The sequence below is a fragment of the Chiloscyllium plagiosum genome, unplaced genomic scaffold, assembly GCF_037043375.1.
Source record: "Chiloscyllium plagiosum isolate Xiang-an unplaced genomic scaffold, Cpla_swu_hap1 HiC_scaffold_22, whole genome shotgun sequence".
NCBI lineage: Eukaryota > Metazoa > Chordata > Chondrichthyes > Orectolobiformes > Hemiscylliidae > Chiloscyllium > Chiloscyllium plagiosum.
The window spans coordinates 21767702-21782821 of NW_028270160.1; the positions used below are offsets into that span (position 1 = coordinate 21767702).

At 40.7% G+C, this 15120-nt stretch overlaps 1 protein-coding gene across 10 annotated transcripts in view; it reads left to right on the top strand.

Annotated features, from left to right (window-relative positions):
• The window catches only part of shtn1 (shootin 1), a 106888-nt gene that overhangs the window by 22649 nt on the left and 69119 nt on the right, over positions 1-15120 (top strand). For 4 of the 10 annotated variants that reach the window (XM_087998840.1, XM_043712827.2, XM_087998845.1 and 1 more), the window contains one exon: positions 8180-8274. The exons of 1 other annotated variant lie outside the window; for it this stretch is intronic. In XM_087998840.1, coding sequence (XP_087854966.1) covers positions 8180-8274 — 95 coding nt within the window. Of the gene's footprint in view, positions 1-3633; positions 3889-6547; positions 6602-8179; positions 8275-13423; positions 14011-15120 lie in introns of those variants that run through there. 5 more of the 10 variants (XM_087998844.1, XM_087998843.1, XM_043712829.2 and 2 more) reach the window with 3 other exon arrangements.

Below are 15120 nucleotides of genomic sequence, written 5' to 3' on the forward strand. Positions count from 1 at the left end.
GTATCTAATGAAGCTGTAGGCTGTTTCTTCAAGCCTGCCACCAAAGGTTGGACTGTTTGTTTTCCAAGACTATTGGATGATGCATAGTATGGAGCTGTCCTTGCATGATGAATACTATTTCATTTTAGGAAATAGTCACATTTCCTGTTGGTAAAGGATGGCCCATAATCTGTGACCAACACTTTCAGTAGTCCATATATTGCAAAAGATGTTCAAAGTTTGTGAGAAGATTTGTAGCTCGGGTGCTCGTTGCTGTGGTTCTGTTCGCCGAGCTGGAAGTTTTTGTTGCAAACGTTTCGTCCCCTGTCTAGGTGACATCCTCAGTGCTTGGGAGCCTCCTGTGAAGCGCTTCTGTGGTGTTTCCTCCGGCATTTATAGTGGCCTGTCCCTGCCGCTTTCGGTTGTCAGTTTCAGCTGTCGGCTGTAGTGGCCGGTATATTGGGTCCAAGTCGATGTGTTTGTTGATGGAGTTTGTGGATGAGTGCCATGCTTCTAGGAATTCCCTGGCTGTTCTTTGTTTGGCTTGCCCTATAATGGTAGTGTTGTCCCAGTCAAATTCATGTTACTTGTCGTCTGCGTGTGTGGCTACTAGGGATAGCTGGTCGTGTTGTTTCGTGACTAGTTGATGTTCGTGGATGCGGATCGTTAGCTGTCTTCCTGTTTGTCCTATATAGTGTTTTGTGCAGTCCTTGCATGGGATTTTGTACACTACATTAGTTTTGCTCATGCTGGGTATCGGGTCCTTCGTTCTGGTGAGTTGTTGTCTGAGTGTGGCTGTTGGTTTGTGTGCTGTTATAAGTCCTAGTGGTCGCAGTAGTCTGGCTGTCAGTTCAGAGATGTTCTTGATGTATGGTAGTGTGGCTAGTCCTTTGGGTTGCGGCATGTCCTCGTTCCGTTGTCTTTCCCTTAGGCATCTGTTGACGAAATTGCGAGGATATCCGTTTTTGGCGAATACCTTGTATATGTGTTCCTCTTCATCTTTTTGCAGTTCAAGTGCATATGATTTCAACTTGTAATTATATGCACTTAGTATTAGACCTCACCACTGAATTCATCCTGAAGCTATGGGTGGCACTGCTGTGTCCTCTTTAAGTAGACCTAGCAGTGGTTTGTGGTCTGGTATTATTACAAATTTATGTTCGTTAAAGGTATTGGTGGAACGTCCTGACTCCAAACATGACCCCAAACCTACCTTCTCTATCTGGGTGTATTTATTCTCTGCATTAGCCAAAGTCCTGAATGCATAGACTATCGGACATTTCTCTCCATTCGGCCGCCTATGAGCTAAATCTACCCAGATATCGTATGCAGAGGCACTGTATGTCAATACCAGATTTCACTTGGGATTAAAGTGTATCAACACCTTAGAAGATGATAGCTGTTTCTTCAATTCCCTGAAAGCTATGGCATGGCTATGCAACCATTTCGAAGGCTGACCATTTTTTAAGAATTGTTGCAAAGGTGCCAGGTTAGGCATGAACTTCCTGTAATAGTTCACCAGCCCAAGGAAAGACCTAAGCTCCGGTACAGATGTGGGAGCTGTGACTCCTTTGATTGTCCTCAATTTATCTTCCAACCTGGTGTAATCTGCTTTTATAGGTCACTTGGGTTCCCTTCTACAACATATGCCCTCTGGGAGAAACATCCAAGAGCTAGGCTCAAGTTCTGTAGGTGCTCCTTTTTAGTCTTCCCTGTTATTAGCACACCATCTACATAAATGGTTCATGTCCAGCTTCATGAAGGACAGACCCCTGCCAGCATTGTGTATGAATCTGCTCTGCAAGGGATTGGGTATTTATCCAGCTGTGAAAAGCAGTTTACTATTTGTTTAAAATTCTCACAAAGTTGAACCAACCCATTGGGGCTTCACAAAGGTATGACCAGTGCTGCCCATTCTGCAAACTGGATTGGTTTGATAACTCCTTCGCTTTCCAATCTCCTGACTCTGCCTGTACTTTTGCCCATAAGGCAAATGGCAGTGGATAGGCCTTGCAGAATTGCTTCCTGATCAACATGCAAGGTGGCTTTGGATCCTTTTGTTAATCCTTCCTGAAAAACGTCTAGGTATTTAATTATGACTTCTCTCAGGCAGCTATTTTTAATCAAAAAATGTTGAGCCAATCCAGGTGAATCTTTCTCAACCAATTGCATTCCATCAAGCTTGGGCCCGAGCCTTTTACTACAATCAGTGATAACTGAACCAGCTGCGTCTCATAGGTGATTAAGTTGTAATCTTAATCTGTAAAGGTTCTCTGGTATAGGTTCTCAGTCTAGCTGAGGTCTTGTGCAAACTTAAGGGCTGGAGTCTGGAGCGAATTTTGTTAAAGATTGGTTCTGTGATCACGGAAACAGCCATACCTGTATCGACCTCCACTGTAACTGGATGACCATTTAACCAAATGTTTATTTTGATTCGTTATGATTAGGATGCTGCTAATGCAGTTTAACTGTTCCAAACCACATGTAAGTGGACTTCCAAGTGTGTGCACTCTCCGAAATGCTGGTCTATGAGACCTCTTATTCAGTTTAGTTCAAGTGGGACTTCCTTGCTGTCTCAAGTCCACAAGTTATAAAGGCCTGCCAGCCCGAAGCCTGAAGAAAATTTTAACCATTTGGCCAAAGCTTGGCTTTGTTTTGGGATTTTGCTATGGGCTGACCTGGAGTTCCTCTGTTCAGGACATGTCTGGAATGAGGCAATGCAATTTTCTTCACTCAAGTGGCGTTCCCCAAGCTCAGTCAGACTGGCGAGAATGTCTACTTCCATCGAAATACCCTGCAATTCATATGCTCCGTTTGCTGCATTTTCTGATGATAAAGCCAGTTGTAGTGCGTGAAGTCCAATTTGGCTTCAGCTAGTAGGTGTTTTTGCATGGTTACATCACTAATCCTAAAGACCAAACGGTCTCTAAGTATCTCATTAAAGGTTAAACCAAAGTCACATGGCTCTGCTGGTTGTCTTAACCTCATCAAAAATCCAGTTCCGTATTCCCCTGGTTCTCAAACTGCCAAGTAGAACTGATGGCATCTCAGAATTAGAGGAGGCTTGGAGTCCTTAACTAAACCTGTCAACTCTTGAAAGGTTTGATTATCTGGTGCCTTGGGAAAAGCTTAATGAGACAAATTGCATTGCCTTCCTGTAAAAGATACTGGTGAACTCTATTGACTGGGGGATGCTGCATATATTCCCAGCTGAGGTTTGAAAGGAGCCAGTGGCACAGACATTCAGTAAGGCTGTGATCTTCAGTGCCACGGTACTATTGCCTTCCAAGCTGCATGGTTACAGAACTGCCTGCAGGAGGCGACGAATATACGTGATAGCTTCACCAGTCATACAGAGACCCCTGTGGAACTGCTTTTCACTGATCTCCTTGCAGTTGAAATGCTGTCAGAATGCCCTCTCTTGTTACATCTGGATTTCCACCTCAGGTGATGCTTCTTTATCCACAAAGCAGTCCCTGAGTCTCGAATATCTGGTCCTGTTGGTGTTGTTCATCCTGTCTCTCCTCTTCCTTATTCATTTCAACCTTTATAAAGCTAATACAGCCACTGGGTTAACTTGGTGAAACATCTCTCATGGAAGTATAGATCTGTGATGCAGTATCAGGAGTAAGATGTGTTTTTTTTATTTTCCAGGTACTGACTGCATAACAGTTTCAGTCCCATGTCTTCATCTTCCAGATGCAAGAGCCTATGAGTGCTCCAGCCCAGCTACACGTAGAATAAACACCCAGCACCATCACTGCTGCTGTTGATTCTTGGGTTCCCTTCTTATCAAAGGATTAATGAATGACAGACATGGTTGTGATGTTGTTCGGCGCTGAAAGAGCTTAATTATCTTTATTCTGCAACAAATGCTTAACTTGAGTGCAAAGCCCTTAACTGAGAGCTGTGAGTAATGGGACTTTTCAGTTTCTGTTTTGATTACCTCACCTTGGTGTGTTTGCACACTGCGGGAACATGTGCAGACAGCTCTGGGGCCCCTCCTATTTGTGTGGTGCATTTTCTGAGAGTCCTTCTTTTGAAAAATGGTTTTCAGAAAGATGGTGGTTCTAAAGTTTTCCTTTTATAATTTCTCCACCTACCCTTCTCCTCTAGACTATAATTTGTGTCCATCATTGTAGATTATTTTCTCCTGACCTTTGATGTCCTCTCTGACCTGCTTCATTCTCTCTGAGACTATCGGCCTTTTCACTACCTCCATGGACATTCTTGGTTATTGCCCTTTATTCCACTCAAATCTAGATTCCTGTGCCCAACTACATCCTTACACCACCCCTTAGTTGACTTATCTGCTTTTCCTCCCTCCCCAGCACACTGAATTATCCCATTGAGTTCCTCACAATAAATATGTAGTCCCCATCTTTCCTTGTCTGCCTGTGGGCTCACTGTGACTCTCCCAGTTTTCTCCCTCCATTCCCCAGGATTCTTCCAATGTCCATGATAACCATATCCTTTAACAGCCACTCCTTACTGTTCTTATTCACCAGTATCATCTTTCTGTAAACATAGAAAATAAGAGCATAAGCAGGCCATTTGGCTCTGTTCCATAATTCAATTGGATCATGGCTGGTTCTCTATCCTATAGCCTCATTCTCATTTTCCCCCATATTTGTGGAATGCTTGAACATCTAGAAACTTATCTATTTCTTGAATACATTCAGTAATTTTGGCTTTCTCAGCTGTCTGTGGTGGAGAATTCCACAGGTTCACTACAGTTTGAGTGACAAAATATTTCCTTATCTCCATCCTAAATTGTCAGTCCCATTCTCTGAGATTGTGAGCCCTGATGTTTTTTCCCCGAACAGGGAACATACCATCCCTGCATCTAGTGTGTCCAGTACTGTTAGAAAGTTATACCTTTTGAGGGAGAGCCCCCCTCCCTGATCAGATTTGCTGGCATCAGCCATCTTGGCTGCCACTCTCAGGCAGATGAGTAGGCACAGTAAGCCTTCACCCCTGTCACTGCCAACATTTGTGTAAAGGGAGAGCTTGGTTATAAGGAAGACAAGTTACTGAAGAAGTTTGTACTCATCAGAGCTTCAGAGAAGAAGTCGTCATGTTCACGCCTCATGTGCGTGGTTGGTGTTTGTGAACTGATGTCTTTTCTGGTTTTGGCTGACAAGATTGCATCTAGCAATGTAATTCCACTGTGTTGGGTGTTCATGAGTAATCGTGGTTCATTAAAGAATATAACAGAGGCTTAGGGCACTTAGCTGCCTGAAAGTTGTTGATTGCACATTAAGAAAACTTTAAACTGCTGTTGGAAAACTGAATGTATGCCACCCACAAAATTAAATTTACTCATATGTTTGTCTAAAAGGTTTGTGAGGGAGTGGAAAATTTTCCTCTTCACTTTGGGGTTAACAGATGGTTACAGCATGGAAGCCGGTTGTGTCTGTGCTGATCCCCCAAAGGAACCATTTAGCTGATTCCACTTCCTTGTTTTCTCCCTGTAGCACTGCCTGTTCTTCCTTTTCAGCTAAATCCCTCTTGAATACCTAATTGAACCTGTCTCCATCACACTCTTGGGCATTATGCTCCAGATCCAACAACTCGCTGGGTGAATACATTTGTCATCATGTTTCCATTACTTTCTTTTCAAATCACCTTTCATTAGTTTACCCTGTGATTATTCATCCTTCCAACAATGGGAATTTCCTTGTCTAATTTGTTCATGATTTTGAAAACCTCCATCGAATCTCCTATCAGTCTTCTGCATGGAAAGCAGCCCCAACTTCTCCAGTCTACCTGCATAACTGAAGTTCCTCACCCTGGGAGCATTCTCATGAATCTTTTCTGCATCTTCTTTACTGCCTCCACATCATTGCCAAAGTGTGACTGTCAGAACTGGAAGCATTACTCCAGATGAGGCTGAATCAGTGCTCCATACAAGTTTAACATATCATCCTTGCTTTTATCATTCATGCACCCATTCATAAGGTCTAGGATGCTGTGTGCTTTGTTAACTGCTTTGAGCGAGTGTATCTGTATATAAACATGGTCTAAGAGAATTCTTGCTTGTCTATTGCACCCTGACCTTGTCATTTCATTGTTAACAACTAAGATAATTAGGAAAAATACTAAAGGGGACATGAAGACTATTGTTTTGAAATAGCAACTTATCATTATCTGGAATGTTTGATCGGAAAGCAAATTTGATAGTAATTTCCAAAAGAGAATTGGATAAATGAGTTTGCAAAGGGAGTATTTGTACAGCTATAGGAAAATGAATAAGGAGTGGGATTAATTGGATAGCTCTTTAAAAGAGCGACCATATGCATGATGGATTGAATGGGCCCATTCAATAATGTAAGATTCCACTATTTTTACTGAAATGGGGGTTACACTGAGCTCTAAGGAGGAGACCTTGAAATAAGTCACGAAAAACATGCTTCCATAAAATAATTCAAAATGGGGTATGATATGTCAGCATAACATTCAAACTTGCATTTAAACAGAAGCATCTGGGTCAAAATCTAAGTTTTTAAAGCAATACTTTAAGAAAATGTAACTTACTTTTATCCCTTCAAATATCTTTATTTTATAGATCAGTATCCATCATAAACCATTCTGTAAACTGCTTGATAACACATCCTTTGAAGTAAGGTTAAGCTTTAGCATTTAATTACACAGTGGAATTATTCTTTTAAGTTCAGTAAATTAACTATATTTGGTATTAAAGAAAATGTATTTGACCTGACCACACTTCTGTTTTATCTGGCCATGTATTTTATATAGATTTCATGGTTTTGGCTTTTCCTTAACTGGAAGGTTTAGAAACTGGAAACATTTTGCTGTCACTGGATTGTTTCCAGAATGAAGAGTGTTAGTTTGCATTGATTATATTCAATCAGCAGCAAGTATTTCAGACATAGACCTTACTAAAACTCAGGGCAAGGATATTAATGAGCTGAAATTTTTTCATATAAGCACATTTGAAGTATTTGAGGACACACATACATATAACAATTCTCAAAGCAAAACCATGACAATACGAACTTAAGTAGAGTTGAATGTAGTCTTGAAAGTATTTTGTTAAGCCTTCTGCTTGGGGTTACAGAGGTCAATGGCTTAATGTTGATGTAAGCATAAATCAGAAGTACAGTATTAAGAAATGACCTTGGTCTATAATTAAGCTTGAAATGAGAAAAGATCGACATTGGTCAAATTCCAACTCTCCGATCTTAGTTCCAGCTGTTTTTATGGTTCTAAATTATCTTGAGTTCTGTTCTGGTTTGATTTGTACTTAGGCATGAACACATATTGTGTGCAAGTGCTGTTTACTAATGTCAGTTCGTATGTGAAGCAGCTGCATTCTATACCCAATTACATGATTTCATAGATCTCTGAAAATTGGTTCTATTCACAGTCAGCAATAGAAAACCTCAACACAATCATTTCTTTTCAATTGACAGTGGCAAGGTTGATGACAACATGACCATTGTGTTATAATGATAAGACCACCAAGGCATTTGTACTTTTCATCAAGGCGTTTCACAGAGTAGATACAATTTAATTCACTACACTGTCAGCAATGCTCACATTTGTCTGATACCATTATGCTGCCCGTCTCCACAGTTATAATCACTGTCCTAAGAGAAATGCTGTTAAATGATCTCCAGCAGTCAGAGAAACTCTCAATTAGGCCTGCCACTTTCAATGTGTCAGATTGTCTTATGCACTTGTACAATTTCGGTTCCAATCCTGTTTATTTACAATGCCTACCAGTAATTATACTTAACATGTCATTAGCTGAGAAGGGGACCCTGCCAAGGAGACTGCCAGAAACTGTGAAGGTTTTAGGGGGAGTTACTGGAAGACAGCACCATCAGAGGCTTTTAGCCTCTGATGGGATGCTGTGGTAGTGATTATAATGCAAGAATCAAGCTCATCAAGTCATAATTAGATGCCACTCAAATGTGCCACTTGTAATAACAGTGTTGATTCATGTTTTCTCTGTGACAGCGTCTGTTAATTAGTTAAGTGGATTCAGTTGGCCTGTTTGCTACAGTTTATGATTACCTCTGAAAATGTCAAGGTTATTGATGCTTCCAGTGACTGTTGTGCTGTGAAAACTTTTAAAAGACATTGTATAGAGTGAGGTAGAGTTTATTTTAAGGAATTTAACTTGATGTTCTCTGGAAGTGAAATGATCAAAGCTGTATACTTTTTATTGCAGTTTCACAGCTGGTGATTGAGGAAGTCAGTACTATACAAAACCACCTTGACATTGAGAAAAGTTGCCGTGAAAATGCAGAAGTGTTTGCTTCGAAGGTATATGTTGTTCAGTATTTTATGCTGTCTCCTCCTTTAGGATTTCAAAACTGTAGAACTCGATGCTTTTCTCAGGCTTCCAACCCTTGTTTGTACCCAGGGAATATTCACGGTGTTATTTAACCACAGCCGGCTCTCTGTTTCCCTCCCTCCACTGTCGTACCATTGATCTGTTGCAGTTTTGTAAGCTTCCACTTAATGCTGAATTTGAAAACAGTGATACATTTTGCTGCATTCCTAGAGATCTACTTCCTTTTTTGATAGAAAACTATAGAAGGAATGTAATCCTATGCTAAGTGTAACTCTGTATATTAATGTCGTGGGAGCTTTTCACAACAATTTAATAATTCCGTTCACAGAATTAGCTTTAAAAACCTGATGTTCCCTTTAATTAACTCCAATTAGATTTTAATGTGCATTTTGCATTTCCTAAAATAAAGTGTTTAATATTAAGTGTGATTGGATTGTACTAAACAAATTAAATTAGGTAATGCAACTATATTTTAGCAGGAGTTGCATCATTTCCATTTTTATTTTATTGTTTTGATTATTAATGTATGAAATTTAAACAGTTTTTGTTTGTTTCTTAGCTTCATTTTCAGTGAGCCTAACCTATTGACAGTTTGAGTAAAGTTAGTATTCCTGGACTAATGCTCATGTATGAATTGTAATAGGGTATAGAATAGAGAATGTGTGACTAAGGTATAGAATATAGAATACGTGACTTGTAATAGATTTGTAATCATTGACGCTAAACATTAGAATAAAGTAACTGAACTAGTGACAGTACTTAATTGTGCTAATAATTAACTGCTAAAGCATAATTTTAACTAGAAGGAGAAAAAGGATTAAATACATGTCTTATGCTCACCATGGGGTCTTTTTCTCATTTTTTTGTGTTCTCCTCTCCCCTCTATCCTGAAGATAATTATATTTTAATTACCCCTATTCTGACTATTGTAACCTATTTTGTTCCATTCCAACCCTTTCCTCTCCCTAATTTTATGAAGTTCAAAGCAATTTACTTACTCTTGAAGCACGCACTGTCCATTTGGAGATGATGGTAGCTTTTGAGAATATCAGTAGGGTTACACAGTATTCTTCATTGTGATTAGGGTATTTTGTTTCAAGGCAAGATAAAGAGAGATTCCTATCTCTGATGAGAGTATGAGGATGGTTTTTAAATACTCTTTCTAGAGATGGTGGAAGTATTTGACTTGAATGTCTCCTGGAAAATCTACCGTAATGACTTGCCTGAATGGCAAATACCTGAATAGAAGAGGACCGCAGTTAGATTAAATGTTCATGTAATGGGAGTGAGAAACTCATTTTTGTTATTACTCATCTTCTTGACATATACCTTTTTATAGTGAAAGACAAGAAATAAATAAAATGGGAACTCATTCTTTGTTACATCTTGTTTCCTCCACTAAACCTTGCATTGTATTTTTAAGCAGCATTTTTTGGTAAGCATTTTAATACATATCACCTGCAAATTACACACAGAAAATTTGGGTTTATTTTTATTGATGCTAACTAAGCTAAGGGAACTTTGTGCTGAGGAATAAAACTTATTTTCCATTTTGAGCACTCATCAGCGTAAAGGATCCTCATTACCAATGAAACAGTTATAACTCTTCCTTGATTTCAGAAGACCTGCCCCTTACCGCACCAAAGTGACAATTTTGCTGTTTAACATATCAGCCACCATGTAGCCTCTGAGCGAGATTGCCAATTAGCGACAACTTAGAGGCAGTTTTGTGCTGTACATCCGCACCCACTAGGAACAGGATGGATTGAGACAGACCAGCTCATTTCACAAAGGACCCTTACTGTCAGAAGACAGAAGAGACTTCCACCTCATCAGTCAGAGTTGGATTTGAATGCAGATTCCGGAGGTGAAAGGCTCTGTAAACTTCAATAATAGTATAACCCTTACAAAAGTTAGTGAAATACAGCAACTTTTGTCCATAATTTAAATAGAAGAGGTGCAGCTGGGTAACCATTACTAAATAAGGAGACCTGTTTGAAGTCACTTCTCATTTTTTGAGATTTCTGTGTGGTTTTATCTGTTTGCAATCTTACTAAATTTGATCACTGGAGGTAATGTCATCCACCAGTATATAATATGGAAATTCTGCCTTTTTAGAATTAGAATTAGAATCCCTACAGTGTGGAAACAGGCCCTTTGGCCCAACAAGTCCACATCGACTCTGGGATCTGTAACCCACCCAGACCTATCCCCCTACCCTATATTTACCTCTGACTAATGCACCTAACCTAACCTAAACATCCCTGAACACTATAGGCAATTTAGCATGGCCAATTCACCTAACCTGCACATCTTTGGATTGTGGGAGGAAGCCCATGCAGACATAGGGAGAATGTACAAACTCCACATAGACAGTCGCCCAAGGCTAGAATTGAACCCGGGTCCCTGGCACTGTGAGGCAGCAATGCTAACCATTGAGCCACTGTGCTGCCCTTTTGGTTGCCTCCAGAAAAGAGTTCATCCTATTCGTTGTTTTAATGGTTAATACAAAAATTGTAAGTGGTATTTTTAACTACTGAAAAGGGAATAGGGAGGATCAAGGACGTGGCGTACTTAGATTTTTAGAAGGCTTTTGCTAAAGTCCCCTTCAGGAGGCTGGTTACACAGATTAAAGCACTTGGGATAGCAGGTAGTGTATTAATGATTGGCTAGTAGACAGAAAACAGTGAGTAGGAAGAAATGGGTCATTTTCACATTGGAGGGCTATTGGGGTACTATAAGGAGCAGTACTTGGGCCTAGCTGTTCACAATATATATCAATCATTTGGAGTGGGGAACCAATGTAATATTTCCAAACTTGCGAATGATCAAAAGTTAAATGGTAATGTGTGTTGTGAGCAAGATGTAAAGTGCTTCAGGAGGATTTGGGCAGGATTAGTGAATAAGCTAGAACATAGCAGATGGAATATAATGTGGAAAAGTGTGAAGTTGTCCCCAGCATGGTAGGTCAAAAGCAGCCTCCAATTCCAATCCCAGGGTTTGTACATTGTTGCTCAGCCATTCAAGCAGTCAGTCAGGATCTACTGCACTTAAGGGGTGAGAAACTGAATGTCCAGCAGCCCACCACCCACCTCATCTGTTTCTGCTGTTTTGTAGGCTTTTTCCCTCCTGAAATGTGAGAGTGACAGGTATTAGGAGAGATGAAAGAGGGTCGCCAAGCTGTTACTTTTTGCTGAAGGGGAGGGGAAATGTCCTGAGTGACTGAATAGACAGCACAGAGGGCATGCAGTGTTGTTAGGTGTTGGGATGGATGAAATTGAGAAAGGAATGATGTTGCAGGTAATAATGAGAATGGTAGCGTATGAATCTTGGTGTGAGGTGGGTTACACAGAGCAAGATTGCATGTGTGAACTATTGCAGATGTTTTTCTCCAGGTGGTAGAGACTGCCCTGACAATTTTAGACTCGACTGGCATGCTCTAGTGTTGCGGCCTTACCTGAAATGTCAAATAAAAACAAAACTGAAAGATTACATTGCATTGCGTTAGGGAGCAGAAATGAGGAATGTATAAACTGCAAAATTGATCCTGCAAAGTCTCCCTTACTGACATTTGGGGAGATGTACCAAAATCATTATACTTGTTTCATAGGGTAACGAAGGGGAAACTGGACAGAAATAGGCTAAGTTATACTTTACACCAAATGTCCCAGATGCTTTCATAGTCAACCCTGGGTATTTTGTGTCCCAACTGCAGAACAGACCTACCAGAGATACCAACAAAGTCTTGTGGTATGAGATTAAACATAGGCAAGGAAACCTCCTACTGATTTGCATCTTCTGCTGTCCCTCAGCTGATGACGCAGTACCTTTTCATGTTAAACACCCTCTGTTGAGAGAGAAAAACATGGTGACTGATTCCAGTCTGGTAGGACTGTTTTTCCATACTGAAGAGACATGGAAATGTTATGGTTCTATGTTATTGAAAAAGTCAGGAGGAGCAAGTGGGACAGAAGGGAAGGTTAAAGGGTGAAGGAGGTTAGAGTTAATTGACATCAGAGAACAAAAGGCACAGGGAGTGGTAACAGGTGTAGACAAGTGAAAAAGCATGGATCTAAAATAGATACTAATGAAAATAGTCAGTTTTAACTGGAAACAAAATATGGAACTAAGAAGAATGAACAAAGTATATCAAAATGGAGAGCTGAGTTCATGGTCTGAAGTTTTGAAGGCCCGAGCAGGAAATGAGGTGTTGTTTCTCCATTTTGCATTGGGCTCTGCTGGAGCATGACAGCAGACATAGGATAGAAATGTTAGTCTGAGAGCTAAAAGTGTATGGAATGACAAGCAACTGGAAGGGAATCAAGCCATTGCTTTGAGGACAGTCTCTAGCCTCATCTTCTACCAACCACCCCCCCCCCCCCCCCCCCCCCCCACCCCCACTGCTACCTCCTTCCAAAAATTCACAAACAAGGGAACTTATTTCTTCCTACCTTGAGTCTTTCTTTCACCATTGTCCAATCTTTGCATTCATATTGTTGTCTAAGACAATTAGTACCCAAAGGGCTAACTGATATCATGAGCTAAGCCCATCAGAAAACAAAGGTCTGTTCCTGTTATCTGTGTTGACAGTAATTGTATTTGCACTGACAAGTCTGATGTCTCATGAGAGACTATCTCAGATGTAATGTAGTCAGCTATTAAATACGATGTAATAAGCCCATTCTATTTATCGCATTGAGCCCGTCATCCACCAAAGATTTTGTGTAGGTATCTTTCCCACCAATTTCAGTAACTTAGACTAAGACCACTAAGAGATTTGCTAATAGGGAAGTTACCTAAGGAATTTCAGATGGTAATGATGAACACGACCACAACACATTGCACAGTCTTTGTAGAGATGACATTATCTGCTTTCACCTGAAATTGGAAACATTAATCCATTTGACCTCTAATTTCCTGTCTTCTCTCAGCTTCATCCAATCCTTCTCTGGCTCTTCTCCTCCTTAAACTTCTTTGTCTCCATTTTCAGAGATTTTTTGTCTTAGTAATATTCATTCCAAATATACCAACTCCCACAACTATTTTGATCACATTTTCTCATATCATGTTCCCAGTTTCTCCAGTACTGTTGAATCTGTTCTGATGATGACACCTTCCACGATGGAGCTTCTGAAATGTCTTCCTTTAATCCTCATCCAAGTAAAAGATGTAAAAGATAATGAGGCACTGTGGGCCACAGCAGCAGCAAGACGATATTCCATCATTACCTGGAACTTGGCATAAGATCCTTGATCTACCATTACCATCAAGCTAGGAGATCTGATTCCATAAAGAGTGCAGGAGGTCATGCCAGAAACAGCATTGATATGCCTAAAAATGAGACTTCCCATCCGCAGAAGCTATAAAATAGCATAATATATAATGCTAACCAATGGATACAGCTGGTTATAAACAGAATCAAGCAATCTCACAACCAACAATAGTGCAGTCCTGCCCCATCTAATTGTGAACAGTGGTGGGAAATTACACACTCAACCACTATGCAGACTCCAAAATCATCCCCATCTTTGATGGGAGTGGGAGCCAGCACATTAGAAACAATAATGACATTTGAGGATTTACAACCATCTTCAAGCAGAAGGGCTGAACATGAAAATACAATTTACATGCTGGTTCAGCAAGAAATGAGGAAGGCAAAACACATTTGGATCTTTATTGTCGGGGATTGGGAGTCAATGTTCCATGTAAGTATTTTTTGCTGTTGGGCAGATTTCCAAGGTTGGAGGTGGAAGTCATTCTTTGGCATGTCAGTTGATGTGCTTGGAGCTTCCAAGAGACTGCATAGCTGTGCTTGGAAGTTGATTGGAGTACAAGAAAATGGAGGCTGTGTTGTTACCTATACAGATCTTCAGTGTGACCACAACTGCGTGCAGTTTTTGCTTCCATAATTAGGGACAACTATCGTTGCATTGGAGGTGGTGTAGGAAAGCTTCATTGGTTTGGTTCCTCCTGTGATGAGGGGCTGAGTAAGTCCTGTTTCTTACGTTATATTCTTATTCATCTCAACCACCTGACGAGGTCCTCTATATCACAAAAACCCATCTTCACGCACTTTGATTCACTTCACATGATGTCAATAAATAGATGTAAGCACTGGGAACTGCAATGGCTATGGGACCCTGACAATATCCTTGCCGTAGTGCTGAAGATCTGGTGCTCCTAAACTAAGCACCTTCCTAGCCAAGTTGTTCCAGTATATATAGCTACATCAATGGCAACCTGTAAAATTGCCCAGGGTGGCAGAGGACGTGGGAACCTGAGCTACGGATCAGATGGAGTATGTAGTGATACAGCATGCAGAGAGTGTGTGAGGAGGGATAGGCACTTGCAATCAGTGTGATGAGTTGAAATGTGTCTATTTGTGCCGATCAGGGATAGTGGAGGGAACTTGCGCCAGTATTCGGAGAAAGTAGAGGAGGTCCTTTGCTTCAGTATTCACAACTGAAAGGGACCTTGACGTTTCTGAGGATAGCATGAAACAGGCTGATATGCTAGAATAGGTTCATGTAGGAAGGAGAATGTGCTGAAAATTTTGAAAAAACATAAGGATAGATTAATTCCCTGGGCCAGACGGGATATAGGAGGAGACAGTGAGGACTACAGATGCTGGAGATCAGAGCTGAAAATGTGTTGCTGGAAAATCTCCAGGATTCCTGAAGAAGGGCTCATGCCCGAAACTTCGATTCTCCTGCTCCTTGGATGCTGCCTGACCTGCTGCACTTTTCCAGCAACACATTTTCAGCTCAGACGGATATACCTAAGGTTACTACAGGAAGCGAGGGAAGTGATTGCTG